Source organism: Wasmannia auropunctata, unplaced genomic scaffold, assembly GCF_000956235.1.
Source record: "Wasmannia auropunctata unplaced genomic scaffold, wasmannia.A_1.0 LD335229.1, whole genome shotgun sequence".
Classification (NCBI taxonomy): domain Eukaryota; kingdom Metazoa; phylum Arthropoda; class Insecta; order Hymenoptera; family Formicidae; genus Wasmannia; species Wasmannia auropunctata.
Window position 1 is genome coordinate 8,095 of NW_012027661.1, and position 18,602 is coordinate 26,696.

Consider the following 18,602-nt stretch of genomic DNA (forward strand, 5'->3'; position numbering starts at 1 on the left):
TCTGACTAAACTTTATTGTAAACACAGCAATCACTTAGAAACATTATTTATGTTAGAGAGCGGAGAAACATGCGTAATTTTTACAATGTAAAGTGACAACTTTAATAGATAAAAGTTGTAGCGTTTCTTTTAACGAATACAATGATGTATGATATAACGACATTATTTTACAAATTATACAAATTATTTTGATTTAAAGTTTTACGGGCGATTATTATCTTTTCAGTTTCGGCCCTGCGGTGTGGCTAACTTCCAACTTTCGCGTTGACGATTGAAGTGTAATGTTTTCATCTGATCATAGTACTCTTGTCAATGTCAAAGTCGGAAGTTGGCCACATCGCAGGACCGAAATTGAAAAAGTAGTAATCGCCCACAAAACTTTAAACCAAAATAACTCTTATAATTCGTAAGATAATTTCGTTATATCATACATCGTTGTATTCGTTAAAAAGAGCGCTACAACTCTTATAATATTAAAATTGTCACTTTACCATGTAAAAATTAATCATGTCTTTCCGCTCTCTAACATAGATAATATTTCTAAGTGATCACTGTGCTTACAATAAAGTTTACTCAAAGCCGTTTAATTTGACATTATATTTATTAGGTCTATCTCTGTTAATTTACGAGATAAAAGGAGTAGCCACTTATATGAGAACACCCTATGTATATATAATATATACATATACATATATATATATATATATATATATATATATATATATATATATCTATTATACAATGTGCATTTTTTATTTGTTCATTAGTGCAGTGGCCTTAGAAATATTAGCTATAAAATATTAGCAATTGCTGAATTAACATAGAAAGAATTATAATGAGGTCAAAAATAACAAATATATCAACTAGTATTTGACATCAATTATTTATTCACTCATCGGCGTCGATTCAATGTCGATTTGACTAATCATTTCTGACTTGGAAAGAGACTCTCTAAAAGTGAATCAGAAGGATCATTGATTTTCAGTGTATATCATTTTCTAGTAGCATACTTAGAACTGTGATGAACAGTGAATATTTCAATGTTCTTTTGTGATAATATACTGATTCAAACAGTGAATATCGCTGAAAGACAGTAAGTTTCACTATCAAACAATTTTGAGAACCAAAATTCACTGTCTTCCAGTGAAATTTACTGTTTGAATCAGTATATTATCACTGAAACAATATTGAGGTACTCATTGTTTATCACAGTTCTAAGTATGCCACTGGAAAATGATCTACACTGAAAGTTAGAGATCCCACTGATTCACTTTTAGAGAGGATAGAGATGACTTTCAAACAAATATCGCCGACATGCGAAGGAAATGTAAATACAACTTACCCTGGCCCAGGATAGTAATAGGGTGGCGGTCGTTCGTATTCAGTGCTTAAAGGAGGCGGAGCCCCGGCAGCTGGTTGATACCTTGGCGGACCACCGTTGGGGAAGTCCCAATTTCTGTAAGAATAGCAAATGGCATCTCAAAGATTGGGCGCTCGGTTGCACAGCGCTCAAGTTCGCGGTCGAAAGTTCATAGCATTTTGCATTTCCTAGCGTTTTACTGATCCCGTTTAGCCCTTTCCGCCCTTTTCTCCAGTTTCGGTACGAAGACACCCACCCAGTTGGCCAGTGAAAGGGCTAAACACTGATCCATCCATATCCTTGCCACAGTAAAATGCCTTAGCGAACTAATATACGATACAGCAGCCGCCCAAGCGAAATGAAAGTAATATTGTAATCCGACTGAAATGTCCCGATTACAATTGCAAAGTATTATACATTCCCGCTGGAAGTGGACATGCTTCTCCGCAACAAATTGCAAGGTATCTTCAAGCGAAATCAACATCGCGGAAGAGACAATGATCGGGAGAGACGAAAGTTCATTTAATAACCGCTCTTATTGAAAAATACTTAACTCCAGTCAACGACAAGAGAACGCCTCCACGAAGGGGAGGAAACTTGAACGGTCGTTCGGACTCTGTTTCAGACCGTTCTTCTTGCGAAAAGCCTGGTTCTCTTGCAAAAGCTATTCGTGGCATGACCAATTGAAAAAAAGAAAGAAAAAGTAAGAGAAACAAATCGAATGAGCACGCACGCAGGAGGAGAAACGCAGAAACATTTTGTGTGTAAACAAATAGTCTTTACGACTTACGTGCAGAGGCGTATCGAGAGACGCGAGAGGCCGAGCCCCCCGCAGGGTTCCCACTCACCTGGAAAGAACCGGGAGAAAAATTGTGACCATCGGGATAGCAATGAAATGCGTCAACATGCTAATAGTCAACACAGTCAAAAATCACAGAGATCGCGCGTGAAATCGCCGGGGAAAAAATCGAGGAGGAGAGCCGACGCCGCCATTTCTGCGATCTCATGGTAGCTGAAGAGCCGCTGCGGATCAGTCGCACTGCTTTGAACGCGACGGAGTCCGCTCTTCCGACTCTTCCGAGACCGACCGGAGTGAGAACGACGTCGGCCGTCCGAAGATCTAGGCCTATTGAAATAAGATGAGATTGCTCGACAAGTGGGAACCCTGCTCGTGCCAGGCGAGAGAAAGAAAGAAAGAAAGAGAATCATGAGGAGATCAGTATTGACCACCAGATACAGTAAGTGTCGGTATATACTAAAAAAAAAAAACAAGGTGAAGAAAGCATTACGTTTCACAGGAAGCTGGCACTTTACGCTTATCGGCGCCGTTAGGGACTTACTGCGACTCTAGTGATAGGCTAAAGACTTTACTGTGAGGTTCTGTTTTTGAAGGGGTGATATGTTTGTGGTTTCGCCACGATAGGGTGAAACTGTAAAGAAATAAGACGTGATCGATGAAACGACGAGATGACAATGAGAGGAAGAAAAAAAGGAAAAGGAAGAAGAGAGAGAGAGAGAGAGATAGAGAAAGAGCGTGAGAGAGAAAGAGACAGGAACGAAAGAACGTAACGTCGCCACGATGCCACGTTAAACGCGATACAACGCGTTGATAACGTATCATTCTCAGCGCTACGTCTCGATCGAGATGCGTGCGATGTCGGTAACTGCGAGGGGGGAACTCATCTTCGAGGGATAGTAACTGATAATAATGGAATCCTCGTGGTCGAGAGATTGGCTTCACTTACTTGGGCGCCAGGTCGGAATATCGCGAATCGTGGTGTGACGTGCTTTGATGGGCATCGGGGATCCTCTCGCGCTCGCCGTAACCCATCGCCGGCCCGTCGTAGCTCTCGACGTACGCCGCGGGGTGATGATGTCTGCCATGGGAGACGTGCTTCTTGTCGTGGACGCTGCAATTAAAACGGTTCCTTAAAATATTTGCCTGCTCCACGACAGCGGGTCGCTCTCATCATGCGAGTTAGAGACGTAAGGGTGCGACTGTTTCGTACGCTAATAAGCCGCGCGGTGTATCTGTTAAGAACACCTCTGGTTCAGCATTTCCCAGTCCTGTGGTCGCGGAAAACCGCCCCTCTCTTCCCGCCTTTTTTTACATTCGACGAAAGATTCGACGCGAAAAATCTGCGTGCGTGTTTCTTTGCGCTTTACAGATAACTTGAATATCGCCCCTTGGGAAACACTTCTCCGGGTAGTGCGTATTTAACGGCGGAACTCAGCTCGCAGAATGATGAATTACTCACTTCGACACATTGCAGTGTCACCGTAAATTATCGTTTTGTACGATGGATGATGTAGACTGGACGCTAATGGAATTTAGTTGACGCGGGGTTGAATGAGATGGGATAAGATATATTGGATTGGATTTTAGAATGCGAGGATTTCTGATACGCTGACTCACTTCAATTCGCTCCGATTTACTCTGCTGATTGGAGATTTAATAGGAGGACCCGTACTCTCCAAAAGAATTTCTAATCACTATGCGAGCTCAGTATATACAGTTCTACGGTTAAAGAACACTTCCCAGACGATTTTGTAGCCGATACTCAGAGAAAAAGATATAAATGGCAATTATATGTATATGTGACAACTAGGTATAATACAAGGTTTTACATGTAGAATACGTAACAAATTTTATTTTATACAATAGTTTTAATATAACTACATAAATAGTTTATTTAACCTATATATATATATATATATATATATACATATATACATACATATGTATCCATTCTACATGTAAAACTTTTTGAATAAATTATTTTATTGTTGCAAAAAATATAATTCATTCAATGATGTACATGCATTCTATATATAAAACTTGTATAATTGAATAAAATATTTTATAGTTATTGCAATTATGCTTATTCAACTATGTACATTCATTTTACACACAAAACTTGTTATCTACCTATTGTCACCACTATGTTTTTTTTTCTGAGTATGCTTAATCTAAAAAGCCATAATATTCGCATATGTATGTTCCTCCTAGCGAGCTCCTAAGCAGAAAATATCAATGCTACGTTAATAATAATGGTCGAACAAGCGGAAAATAAATCCCAAAACGTTTAACGAAATTCGATATGCAATATATCGTAACATAGAAACGTATATCAGAAGGAAATAGAGTTAGAATCTTAATAAGGAGTGCGTGTTTACATGCAGTCGTAAAAAAATTAAAATATCAGTGACATTCGACGTACACTAGAATGATGAATAGATTTCTCACCATTCAAATGTATGTTCTTCTTTCTTCAAATAATAAGTGTACACGGATGATATCAGAAAAATTTCATGTTACACGAATATTTTTACTTTGTTTGACTATGTAGATATTTGAGTGCCTTATTAAATAGTTACTCAATTATTTAGCGTTTTCGAAAAAAGACAATGTTAAAAACAGATTTTCGAAAATGGCGATAAAGATTATTCAAAGAGTTTATCGCATTGAATATTAAAATAAATATAAATTACATGGAAAATTTACAGAATAATTACAAAATTTTATAGATATTAAACTTTGAGGGAATTTTTAAAGATACACTTAAATTAACATCTCGTATTTCATCTCTTAATATAATATCAATAAAATGTACATACACTATGCACAGTGATATTTTTTGCTAGTAAACAAAAACTATTGACAGTTGATAAAATTAGCATAAATGCTAAAGAATCTTGTAATATGCCATTCGACGAAAAAAACACACTAATTATTTAAATATAATAAATTATCCGGAACTAGTGTCCGCGCGATTCACATCTATCCTTATTCTTATCCTATACATATTTTTATAAACACATAACATCAGCCTATTCTGAATAAACAGAATAGTATTTAATACTTTTCTGCACATCAAATCCGAATCTTTTCTAAAAATTATTTTAGAATAAATTAATATTAAAATTTACTTTAGAATTCCTATTTAATTTAAATAAAAAATTTAATTGTATATCATTTATTATCAGAGAAACAAAATATATATTTAAACAACCATTTAAGTATCTATTTATGTATGTCACTCAAGCGTATTTGTGTGAAAACATTTATATAAGCTGTATCAAAATTATTACCTCTTGTTATGTAACATATGGCCCATTTTCTTTGTTCTTTATAGCGATTAAGAGATATATTTCAAAATAGTGAGATGAATTTGACATGTAAATGACAAAAGATTATTTTTAATTGCCAGAAAGTGAACCACTGCATAATCTATGGTGAAAAACGGGGTGCGGAAAATATCATGTATTGTTCCAAACAACTTGTATCACATAGAGAGTTCTGACGACAAGTTTTATATACACATGCGATACATATCACGGGATACGTGGGACATGCGAGCACACTTTGGCTTTGTCGTGGTATACTTACTGAGCAAGGGGTATGTTATCCCTGTCTGCGTATGCGTCATATAAATATTCACTGTAACGGAGCGTGTTAGCGGTTAGATTCCAACAACCATTCCACACATTAGACAGCTACTTTAAACATAATCTAGACTACCGCGATGAACGTCGGTCTAATTGTAAAAGTAAAACAGATTTTCCATAGTCTCTCTTATTGTGGACCCGCAGTTAGCAAGAGAATACGCGTCCGAGACGTAGTTCGAAAAATTTTGCAAACATCGAAATAGTGCAAATAACTAATAATAGAAATAGTACTGATAGTTTTTGATGGTACAAAATTATCTTCATTGACTGTATGAACAAGAATTGTTAATTAATAATATGTATTAATGTTTAATCGTTATATGAGAAAATTCAAATTAGACACTAGGAGATTACGTATTTTATCTTTGTTTGGAATAGGTAATAAGTTTCCGAGATCGAAAAAATCGATTTCGATCCGAGAGATTCTTTCAGAATTTTCGAAATCGACGGGATTTCTTCGTAAATGAAAGAACGAGGACATGCCGATATCAAAGATGTTACAAAGCGCGAATAAGTACATGCTATGGTATATGGAAGATTGAGAGTAACTACGAAACGGAAATAAAAGAATTAACAGTTTACTACATGAGAGGTGCTCAGGGATTTACTTGAGGCTTGAGAAATGTACGTTGAGGTTCGCAGAGAAAAGAAATAAAAAAAAAGCCTTATCGCCTCCGAAGTTTAACGTATATAATGCGTCTCATTATCTTTTATATTTTACTTCTTTCGGATTCGTAAAACGACACTTGAGACGTTAATCAACGGTTCGGTGACTCATTTTCAATGCATGATCTTGATTAACAATGGATCTACTAAAGACACATTAGTATCTCAAATATCGTCATGCACCATAAATTGGATGAGGAGTCAAAGACAATTAAAGAGACGTCTCTCAGGTCGCAGTCGTGAATTGCTATACATACGGGAAGAGAGTAAAAACTTACGCTTCGACAAGAGGTCCCGGATATGGATCTGACTTTTGATACAGAGCGCTCAGCTTCACACAGAGCACTATCGTTGGTATGAATAGGATCAAGCACCAACCGACGCTTATCCAGAAGCCGTTCTATATATAAATGCAAATAAAATCATGAATATTAATTCTCAGTGAGGTCTGTTTAATTTTGCAACGCTTGCACGATGTCTTAGTTATCGCGTCCGACATGATAATTGTGCTCAGCTTACAAGACTTCTAAAGCAATTAGGAAAAATGGAATTTATAAAAAGTCTGATAGATACGCATAGATTTTTTTTAGATTTATGAATTCGTATATGTAGCGCAAAATGAATACTCACGAATGGATCCAAGATCTTATTACATCCGGCCACGAGCGTTGCGTTATAAGCGTTCGACACGGGCGCACATCTTCCGATTTTGAAAATTGCAGATTCAATGACGTGCTCGAGGAAATTGTCCACTTGATGTAAAAACGCATTGCCAAATTTAGTGGCGAGCTATCAACAATGTTATATTTTAAATTAACATTATAAATAACATTAATGTAACATATATTAATATTGCAAAGTTATATGAGTTAATAAAAAAATAAGACCCACATATTGAACATATTCTGGTCCGTCCTTATTTAGAAATTGCTGCGCCTTGGTAACTTCATCCACTAAATCATGAATGGCATCCGCCATCGAGCTATGATTGAACTTAATGTTTTCCTGAAGCGCCAGTGCGTTCGCACTCAATTGCTCGCTGAGCGTGGCCATGGGCATGACCAAGTCTCTGTGATAATGTTCCAAGTCATGTGCATTCTTTTCGAGGCTGAGCCTGATTTCCTCTTGTCCGTCCGGTAATTTAGCGGAAACCTCCCTTAACTGTTTGGCAAGATGTTCCAAGTTAATGTTCGTGATATTCTCGGCGAGCAGCTCGGCATACTGATAGAACTTAATATCGCTGAGACCGCTCTGCGCTAGATCGTTCAGCTTGGATCTCGCGCTATCCTTTAGGATCACCACACCGGGAGAGAGACTGATCTTCCGTCGCAGCTGTTGGATGGTATCATTGATGTCGTAACGTCCGCCGTAATCGCGCAGACTCTCAACGTCGAACACATTTTTCAGATTCAGCACATTATAAAGCGTCTCGTTCTCGTGGCATTTGCTATAACGGAAAGCAATCAAGAGTCACATAACAGTAAATTTGTTTTTTCTTTAAGACCTGATTTATACAATGCTCTTTTTACTAACAACTAGCGTGTTAGTCTTTTAGCGAACTAGAAAATCAGCAGTTAAAAAATATAATTTTATAAATATTTTTTTAATTGTTAGTTTTCTTAAAAAATATAATTTATAGAATTATTTTTTAAGCTAATTTTCTAATTGCTAGTGAAAAAGCATCAGGCTTTATCAATATGTACATGACAGTTCTATTTTTTAAAATTATTTTATATGGCGCTCATCAAGTAATTTGACAATACAGTTTCATTTTTTACTTGTTATGTAATAAATTATTTATCGTGCAATTTACTTTTGTTGTGTAATAAATTATTGTAATGTAGGGTCAATATGAGTAACAGTGGAATGGGTAACAGTCAATATGGGTTGTGACAGTGAGATGATTGTGACATTAAGATATACATATATGCATAAAAAATAAAATTCTGGTTATTTTTATCACGTAAAAAATGTATTTTTTATATAAAAAAAAAATTTTATCAATTTATAAAAATTGTAAATGTAATAAAATTTTACTTTTTTCTAAAAACGAAGATGTCAGAAACTTAGACTATGAAAGTTTATATGCTTGGATTCAAAGTTCGTCTTAAATAATAATTTTATCGTTTATTAAGTTTTTTAATTATATTTAGAAATTATAAAAGTGATTAATTTACAATAAAAATTATGTCAGTATTCCTTTTTTAAATTTTAAATAACAATTACAAATACTTTACATAATTTATATAATAAATTTATTTTGCGAGATAAATGTAATATTTACAGTTACCTATTTCCTACATGTATTTGACGTGCGAAGACGATTAATAAATCGATTATAATCAATAAAAACATGTAAGTATTAAAAATAATATAATAATTATTTTTACATATTTTTCTAATAATCCAGATAAAAAATCATTTAAATCTAAATCTATGTACATAAATAAATATTATTTATATATATAAATAAATACTATTTAAATTTGAGAGCGCTTTCTATGGTCGAGATTGGATTTTGGTACCTATTTCTAATATTTCTATGTAAATTCTAAATCCATTTTTCAGCTATTTAAACTGCGCGCCGAATTAATGACAGACTTGCAACGTATTATAAGCTAGAATAGTGAAATCACAATTAGATTGATCTTCAATTTTTAACAATACGATGCGAATAAGCATCTTAAAACACTGCGAAAAATTTACGTGGTTTAGTTCAACTTATTATTGATTATTTGTAAATAATTTGTGTATTATTTTTCTTTTGGAATTTAAAGGCTATAATAGAGATTCTCTAGGTCTGATTGTGAGTTCCGTTTTCACAACAACATGGCAGAGCCAATCGGCTCTCCAGAATCCGGGAGTAGGGAGTGATCTCGGAGAGCCGATTAGCTCTGCCATGTTGTTGTGAAAACGAAAGTCAGACGTTGTCTGATCTCTAGCTAGAGGATCTCTAGGATATAATAACTTTTAATTATTGAATATCATTGACATATAGTACTAGATAGAGCATGCGGCAAAACTTCTTTGATCTTTGATCTTGGACTTAGAAAGAGACTTAGATGTGTAAGTACGATCTCTCTTTCTATTTATTGTTCTATTGGTCGAATTTTTGTTTAAGAAAAAAGAGAACAATAACGTATTCTTCCAAGTCAGAAACTGTATTATAAATCTATAAGTATAAATGTATATATAAACGATGATTAAAATTGGAATTATATGTAACATTAATAAATATGTATTTCTTTATGTATTTTATGCAAAAATAATACTCTAAACTCTCAACTCATGCGTAAATAAAATTAATCAAGCCTCAAATAGCCCTTGATCTACATGAGTCGCTATACTCACACTGTCCACACATCTATCTCCTCTTTCTATGTCTGTCAAGATGATTTCAATCCTATCTTCCTACAGTACTATATGTCAATGTTGAATACAATTGTTGTATGAAATTTAATTATTTTTCTTGTATGTTTATTAAAAATAATAAAAAAGTATGAAACCAAAAACACAGAAGATGCAAGATAAATTAAATATTTAAATAAAACCTATATATTATTTTTCTTAAGGCAATGCCAGAGAAAAATCTCTCTGGTGATGCTGACATGACGGAACATTACCGACATATTGCAGTCATAAGGATATCTCCGAATTGACTGAAAATTGAAAACCCTTTTACTGCAGGATTGAAATAGAATGTAGACGCGCCACACACAAATTTGTAATAAAAAAAATTAAAAAATTATATTTTTTTCGAGTCGTATAACTGTTACCTGACATAAGCATTTTATTAGTATAAAAATCTGTAGCTCATATGTACATACAAAATGAATGCAGCGCGCAAATTGGATTACATGAACGAATAATACAAAGTCTTTTGAGCTACGATTGAAAGCGTAGAAAAAATATCCTCTCAACTGCAATTTATGATAATTCGTATTTAGTTATATTGTCTATATTAACTTAAGATATATACGAGAATGGTAAACAGAGCATCAATTGCGTCTAGCAGTAAATAACAAGATTTTGCAAAAGTTGACGCTGCAATATGTTATATAAGGACAAATGTATGCGTTGAGTGAGACAGAACGATATTGTAAAAAAATGATTTGAAGATACCACTATTATCGATATTTTTAGTTTGAAATTAAAGTCTGTTTTATCGACTTCATGCAAGTTTAGCCGTCGTGCCAGCATTCCCTTAAAAGTATATTATTTTGTTTTAAAGAAAATAAATATTTTTTAATATTTTTAAAACGTTTATTTATTCCTTAATAGAAAAATGATTACGATCATTTTTAGTACTGACCTCATATTCATGTCACAATTTCTCTATATACTGTCATAATGACCTCGTATAATGGTGACAAATTACAAAGGTTAACAATTTTTCTTGTATTTAATTGAAATTAAGTATACCGTCTGATTTATGTGTTTGCATTTGAAATACATGATTTTAAGATTTAAATTTTGAAAAAAAAAAAAAAAAAAATTTTTTTTTAAATTAAATAATTACAAAGTTACATAGATACTTGAATTTTGCATTTTTCTGACACAATTATCCATAGTGACTCTAATTGTGTAATAAGCAGTGATAATCTTATTGTAATAATAAATTGCATAATAAAATTATCACTCACGAGAATATAATTTCTCCAGAATTAAGCCAACTTTAAAATGCAGCAAATATTCCATATACATGTATGTACTTACGTCACAATGTAACTCATATTAATGTTCGCATTAGGATTTTTTGGATAAAGTATTCTCTTGATCTGCACGAGCTCGTCGACCAGTTCGAACATCCTGTTGTCTTTTGGATTCTTTAAAGGCTCGCAGATACCACGTTGGGCCATAACGCCTGTTATCATATGAACAACGGTTATAACCATCAATACGCTCGTTAAAATAAAGATAATCCATACGGCCCTGCGATTTGAAACGTTAACAAGTTATTAAAAAGGAAAAGAGAAATGGCAATAACAACTGATTTTGTTCCACATGATTCTAATGACTTTTGCAACCTACATCATAAGAAACCGTGCACCTGACCCCTTATTACAGCAATCATCTCCGTATCCGTCCGGACGCTTTCCGCAAATGCCGCAGAGAAGGCCACACGTTAAACACATCAAGACAGTCAGAAGAATACCGGATATACCAAGACCAAGGTAGTATCTAAAATAAACCATGTGTATTCAAGGACCGCTAGATATCTTCTATAAATTCTATGCCTCGCAATGCATTTATTTCAAATTTATCTCGTCCACGAACCTATAGGGCGAATACTGATTTATATTGTTCTGGGCGACATCTAAATGTCGCATATACACTTTATCTATGTCAATATTTATCCTGTCGATGAGGGCAGTCATATTATTGGCAATGCTCGCCAAGAAGTTACAGGCTCGTCGGATGCTCGCGCTGACCACAGGGATAGTCTGATTAACGGCGTGCTGTATATCCTTCTGAATCTTCAGAAACGAATCTCTGCCCTGGCTCACTTCCGACACTATATTACTCTCCATGAGTATGGTGATGTTATGTAACGCGAATGTAACGTCCGGTAGCTGAAAAGTATCACATCACGACATGCTTTCAATTAACATTAATGAAATCGCTAATAAGATTCATCACGCAGAACAGATTAAATCTTCTTGCAGGATCTGAATATTTCGTGCTAAATGCAACTTCCAAAGGTACAAGACAAGCAATGAAGACATGAAATGTCATTGAATTTCATGGAATCTAATTCTGCGGAACATGGATATATAAATGAAAAGTATACTTAAGAGGATCCTAAAGTCGTCTGTTTCACCGACTAAACGCAATAATTTTTGTACAAGGTTTTCGTGTGTATTTATTGCTTTTACAGATTTGGAAATCCTTTTCCAGAATTAAAATTGTAGATAATAACGAAGTGTGGATAATTTGCAATAATTTCATGCAACAAAAAATTAAAAAGTTTTCAAAAATGACATATTTTGTTATCGATTTTGATCGTCGTAACAATATTTGCTTGATAACATTGATATAACTTGATATACGTTTATACATTTTATACTTTGTATGTACGTATAAAATAAGCTTCTTTCGCACTCGGGATTAAATGAAAGAACAATACTGTGTTTTTACTAATAAACCTAGGTGTTTTAATATAAGAGAAAACTTTGTATGAAAATGCGTATTTATGTATGCGTGCGATGTAGTAGTAAACATTAACACTACTACATCAATATCGCACGCATACATACTCACAAATTGTCGGTAAAACAGCGAATTTTTGGAGTTTGATCTAGGGTTTAGGATCCTCTTAAATATATTAAAATTAGAAATGATCTAGAAAAAATATCCCATATAGCAAAGAACGTTGAAATAACGTTTACAGTTGTTGAGATACGTTGCAATGTTGAATATTAAAGTGCGAATGTTTTTTCAACGTTGAATCTATGTTAAGTTCTCTATATTGATTGTTAATGTTACTCCAACATTGAAATTGAAGTCGATTATCCTAGCTGGAGCAGTACGCGGCACCCGCGGCCATTAGATGGACACAGCGGAGTTTTGTTTTCGTAAATGAAAATCATACAGAATAGAATAAAAGGCGCGACATTATAAGCTTCTTCACGTGTTCTAACAAAATGATTCCCCTTAAAGGCGACCCAAGGGCTCTTAAATGAAAGTAAATAAAATATATTTTGAGAGTATTTTATTTAATTTTGTGTAAAAATTAATTCAGTGACTTAATATTTTTGGAAGTTATATGATATTAAATAAATGTTAAATCAAAGTTCCTGAATGTTAAATTGCATTGTCTTTTCAATATTTCACAGACTGTTGCAGATATTGTAATGAACACTGGACATTTCTGTAATGTCTTTTCAACGTTGAATCTACATTTCGCAATGATGTTGAAACAATATTCATAATATTGCAATTCACCGTTTCTGAGATGTTAATTCAACATTTGTATTCTCTATGGGTTTGACCACAACCCAACGCTGTATTCAATAAAAGTAAAAAGCTACATAAACATACTTTTATACTGCTAAATTCTCTTGTTGCTTTAAAATCGTCTTTCCTTCAATACAATACAATGTCCCACTTTTCGCAAATTATTTTTTGACATCAGATTACTTGAATCATTTTTTCATAATAAAAATATCATGGAAAATAAAATCCTCACTTTCAATAGCGTTACACATCTTTACAATTCCACATTAGAATTATATTATGGCGAATTCATCTGAAATTAGTTAATTGAAGTCTTGTAATTTATTTGGCTCCCTGAAATTTAGGACGCAAAAAGACCTTTATTAAAATATGACTCAAAAATGATCGATGATTCGATATTTTCATTGAGGAAAAATTGTTATATTAACTAAGGAAATTCTACTGTTAGAAAATAATGCACGAAAAATAGGACATTATGTACATAAAATATTCTTCTTAATTATTGTTTTATGTTTTATGTAATAATATAAAATAATTTTCATTCTTATACTCAACAGAAAAATGCAAATAATGAGTAATGTGTTCTCAGAAAAAAATTCAAAATCACGGTAGTGGCTTGGTGTCAAGTGTTAAAAAAAAAAAATATTTAATACATAAAATATACATCCAGTAAATATTTCTAATCGTGCAAATATTTCTACTCGTTTTGCAACTATTTTGCAAAATTAATTGAATAATGCAAATAAACATATTCACATATTTCACAAAACGATATTACACATGAGTAAGGAAACTGCATGCTTTTGCTTACAACTTACAGATGCTAGAAGCTATTTGTGGCAAGCATGGAATCAAATAAATTAATACAGTATCTCTCCCTCGTACACTAATGATCACGCGATATATCAATGACTACAATATTCGATATTAATGAAGATATTTTGCAATAAATTACAATAAAGCGATAATTGCAATTGGTCTACGATATGTCAAAATATTATATTTGAATTACTTGCATCAATATGTGTCATGCATTAATATTTTAACTCTTTCGTGATTCAATTAATCAAAATATTTAGTACTATCAATATAAAAGTGTTATGACGGAGAATTCTTATCAAATCTAATCGCCTCGGTAAGATTCGTGACATTAGTGACTTTATTTTAAAGAAGCCTTATGAGCAAATGAAAGCCAAGGCAAGCCTTGTACAAATCTACTGTTTCAATACATTTAAAAATCACTGTTTCGAATGCACTTAGACCTCGAAATAACATTTGCTTGAAAATAGCAAACGCAATACCGAGATTGTTAAAAAGAAAATTTCATTTCCTCTTTGAATAAATTCTTTACATATATTTCTTTATATATCGAGGTCCGAAGGCATTTTTAATCAATTTCATTGCAAAAAGGTTTCTTTTGTTGTAAAATCATACCTTTGGGAAGTAACGGTCCAAGTACTGCGTATAAACAAGGAAAATGCTCGTAATTAACTATAGATAATTAGCTAAAATAGTATCTATGATAAAAACGACACATCTGCTTACTTTATCGAAGTCCACTTGTACCGACATCTGATTCACTTTGTAGTCGTGCAAAACCCGTTGGCACTTGTCAGTCGTACATGCAGCCAGCGTATGAAGAAGGTTTTTCTTGACGCCACGCACAACTGAAAGAAACCAAATTTACATTAAATTTTCGCTCACTTGGAGACTACTCTTTAACGAAATGCTTTGTTGTAAGAACAGTTTAGGGCAGAGTTCCCCTAACGACGGACCTAATCCCGAATGTTAACTACATATATCTACCTATATTTATTAAATACGATATATCGATATACAGTATAAAATAGCTATATGTTAGCATAGTTAATACTTTTGAGAATTTGTCCAATTATTGAATAGTTAACTAGTATCACACAATATTAGATACATAGTAATTTAACGGAGAAAAAATACAGTTACGAAAAAATTTAAAGACTGCTCTAAAATTATTTATTAAAAATTTTAACCAAATCAAAATAGCTAATTATTACGTTTATATGTTAATGTTTGTAAATTTTTTATATATAAACACTATATTTGTTTGTCTATTAAAAATTTTATACATATAAAAAATTTATTCATATACATAATTTTCATATTTAATGTATAAAATTTAATCAAACTTTGAGCGTGAGTTAATATTTCTTAAAAAACTTATTTCGTGCTTTTTCTAAATATCCAAAAATCATGATGTTTATAGAAATCGAAAAAAATGAAATCAAAGAAACATATTCTACATAACATATTAGTATTACTTAAAGTAAAGTTATTCCAAATTTTATATAAATTTGTTTCAAACAAATGGAAGGAGTAACTTAATTTTTCGCAGTTTATTCTTTCTCTTTTTTTTTCAAGGAAAAAAAATAAGTTGATTGATTTTTCAATTTTAATCAATTAAAAAAAAAATTAGAAAAACCGGCTACGTACCAATGTCCAATTGACTGGCGTTTATCCGCAATTCCTGCGTTATTTTATTCATCAATCTCAGATCCTCCCTGATTGACTCCAAGCCAACAACGATGTCATTCAGATTTGTCAAAGAGACAGCGTGCGAGTATTCCGCCAGTTGTTCCGTGACGATTTTGCCGCTAGCCTGCAGGATATTGTTGAGCGTAACCTCCAGCTCCTCGGGATTAGTCTTGAGCAAATTGTCGATCTCTTGCTTCGTGGTAGTCAAGTAGAGCTTGACATCCTTCAGACTAGTCTTGGCTTTGCACGGAAGTTCTTTGGTTCCTTCCTGCATATACTCGTTCGTCACGAAGGCGCACACCACGCCGAATCTGCAGTTAATTGCCCGTGTGTCTAGGTTTTATTGGAGTAATGAGGTGGTACGGAAATAGAATTTCATTACTGGATTTTATACGAAGACTGCCGTTAAACACATATTTGACATCCTGAATATTAATATCAGTATTTTACAAGAGCGGATTAAATTGCGCGCGGAACGATTAAATTTCGAGGAGATCAGGAACAAGTTAATTACCGCCAGTAAAACTGTGCAACGCGCAATGCATTGATGTATTCATTAGCGCTTCAAGTGAAGAAGCAAGCGCATTTCCGGAATTTTTCGAGTTTTAAAGAATCATAATGATATGCACCAACTATGAAATATTATAGCGAGAGTTTTTATTGTGCCATTTATTTTATTTATCATTTTTGTGTCATTTCTAGTACCGTTGTATAATTAATGAAGTGATGAAGCAAAATTCAATGAATTCAATTAATGTTTTACGTTTAATTTTTTTTTGAGAAGAGAAATATATTTAATTTAATTATTTTCAAAGATTTTTGGGGTAGTTAAATACAAAAGTGAATCAAAACGTAAAATCCCAAGATAGTGAATGCAAAGAATATTTTCAAAGTTCTTATAAATTACAGTGTATTATAAAGTTTTTGAAGGTGCTGAATAATGAAAATGATATTAAAACGTAAAAAAATTCCAAATCACATATTTTATGTGGCGAATGCAAAAAATTTAATGTTTTTGAATGAAAGTTTGTACTGAAACAGTAGCAAAATTTAAATGCAGCTTATAAGCCAAATTTAGAAGATATAACAAAATGTACGATAAGAACTACGTAATAAGATTGATTGAAACGGCCGCAAAATTTAGATACAGCTTGTAAGACAAAATATAGATTGATAAAAATTATGTAATAATTCCAAAATGTTTAGTCTAATCTATACTGCAAATATCAACTAATAGAATTATTATATTCTTTTACAATCGAAAGAACTGGAGAGTTTTATTTATACCTTATACATGGTATAAATGCCATTAAAAAATTAAATTATTCAAGTCGTATTTGAGTGCATGCAAAGATAATGCTGCGTATTAATTAATTCTTTCATCGAGAATTTTTTTTAATACGAGAATTTTTGAATTTTATTACTCAAATAATTTTTTATATCTCAAAACAGCATTTACCACAATATTTGTTTAAGCAAATGAGCCTTTTAAAATAAGTCCTGTTTAATCTTAATATAATCAATGTTTTCCAAAGATACTGTATAATTGTTAAACACATTGGAACATAAATACGAACGCGAAAGTTTAAGAAGTGTATTTTAAATTTATATTCTGGCGGCTCGGTGTCTCTTTCGAAAGAAAAATGGAACTTACAGAATAATAGTGGCGACACCGATCAACACTATGCTAAGCATAATCTTCCTACAGTGATCGTGCTTTTTGTCAAAGGGTTGGCTTCGGGCGCCACAATGGCCCGCGCATCTGCAACAGCAAAAAAAGAGACCCGCGCAGGGGAGAATAGCTGCCAGAATGAGTCCGATCAGTGCGAGACCGGCAAGTCCACCATAATGCGTTACTATTATCTTCCATTCCTTCAATGGATCCGCGAAAGCCGGTGCACCGTCGACCAGAGTGATCAAACCTGCAAGAAAAGCAGATACATGTCTCGCGTTATTTAACAGCCTTTTGCCGGATACGCAATCGTTATCGCGAGACGGGAATTCAATTAAAAGAAACTGGTTCTAGTCGACCGGATTACAAGCTGACTAAATCGTCTTTCACTGTCTGCACTCTGAGGCTGCAGAAAAACAGACCGCGTTACTGCAACCGAGCTGAGAAATGCGGGCAACGCCAATCTCTTGGCAGCAGCAAAATCTGTCTGTAGGAGTCTAAAGCTTGGGGTCAGCGGTTTACATAACTTTCATGTAGAATGGCAAAAGCCGCCGTTCCAAATCACGGGAAAATACGATATTTGCGTTAAGAAGCTTATCGCGAATAGAATCTTGTTATATGAAAAGCAAAATCCCTAATACAGATGTAAACGATTTCATTGTATTTCCGAGGGATGACGTATCGTCGTAAGACAGAATCGATTTTTAAAGAAACGCGTGACGAATCTGCTTTCCAGTCCGGAACAGCTGATAGCCGCGTCCTTCCACGGTGGGGGATAAATAAGGAGGGGAAACCGGGCTAAACGAGGACACGCTGAATGTAGGTCAGAGGTCAGGGTGCCGAAAGGGTTGCTAGGTCGCGACGGAAAACAACGAGGACGGACGGACGGATAGTGAAAATTTATCTGCTGGGTAATGTAACCCAAGGAAATGGGTCAGAACTCCGGTTGGTCGGTCGGTCGGTCGGTCGGTCGGTGCCGTCGGTGGC

The 18,602-nt window shown here is 33.9% G+C and overlaps 1 protein-coding gene across 2 annotated transcripts in view; it reads right to left on the reverse strand.

Annotated features, from left to right (window-relative positions):
- Positions 1 to 17,729, reverse strand: part of LOC105457420 (prominin-like protein) — a 20,950-nt gene extending 3,221 nt beyond the window's left edge. The window contains exons 1-14 of one of the 2 annotated variants that reach the window (XM_011702074.1): positions 17,598 to 17,729; positions 15,902 to 16,254; positions 14,978 to 15,099; positions 14,867 to 14,890; positions 14,251 to 14,262; positions 11,753 to 12,048; positions 11,507 to 11,656; positions 11,192 to 11,407; positions 7,367 to 7,922; positions 7,106 to 7,264; positions 6,754 to 6,875; positions 5,751 to 5,801; positions 3,106 to 3,270; positions 2,151 to 2,208 (exon numbers count right to left, since the gene is read on the reverse strand). In XM_011702074.1, coding sequence (XP_011700376.1) covers positions 2,205 to 2,208; positions 3,106 to 3,270; positions 5,751 to 5,801; positions 6,754 to 6,875; positions 7,106 to 7,264; positions 7,367 to 7,922; positions 11,192 to 11,407; positions 11,507 to 11,656; positions 11,753 to 12,048; positions 14,251 to 14,262; positions 14,867 to 14,890; positions 14,978 to 15,099; positions 15,902 to 16,254; positions 17,598 to 17,638 — 2,271 coding nt within the window. In that variant the 5' untranslated portion in view covers positions 17,639 to 17,729 and the 3' untranslated portion in view covers positions 2,151 to 2,204. Of the gene's footprint in view, positions 1 to 1,342; positions 1,457 to 2,150; positions 2,209 to 3,105; positions 3,271 to 5,750; positions 5,802 to 6,753; positions 6,876 to 7,105; positions 7,265 to 7,366; positions 7,923 to 11,191; positions 11,408 to 11,506; positions 11,657 to 11,752; positions 12,049 to 14,250; positions 14,263 to 14,866; positions 14,891 to 14,977; positions 15,100 to 15,901; positions 16,255 to 17,597 lie in introns of those variants that run through there. The other variant, XM_011702073.1, reaches the window with a different exon arrangement.
- Between the last annotated feature and the right edge of the window lie 873 nt (positions 17,730 to 18,602).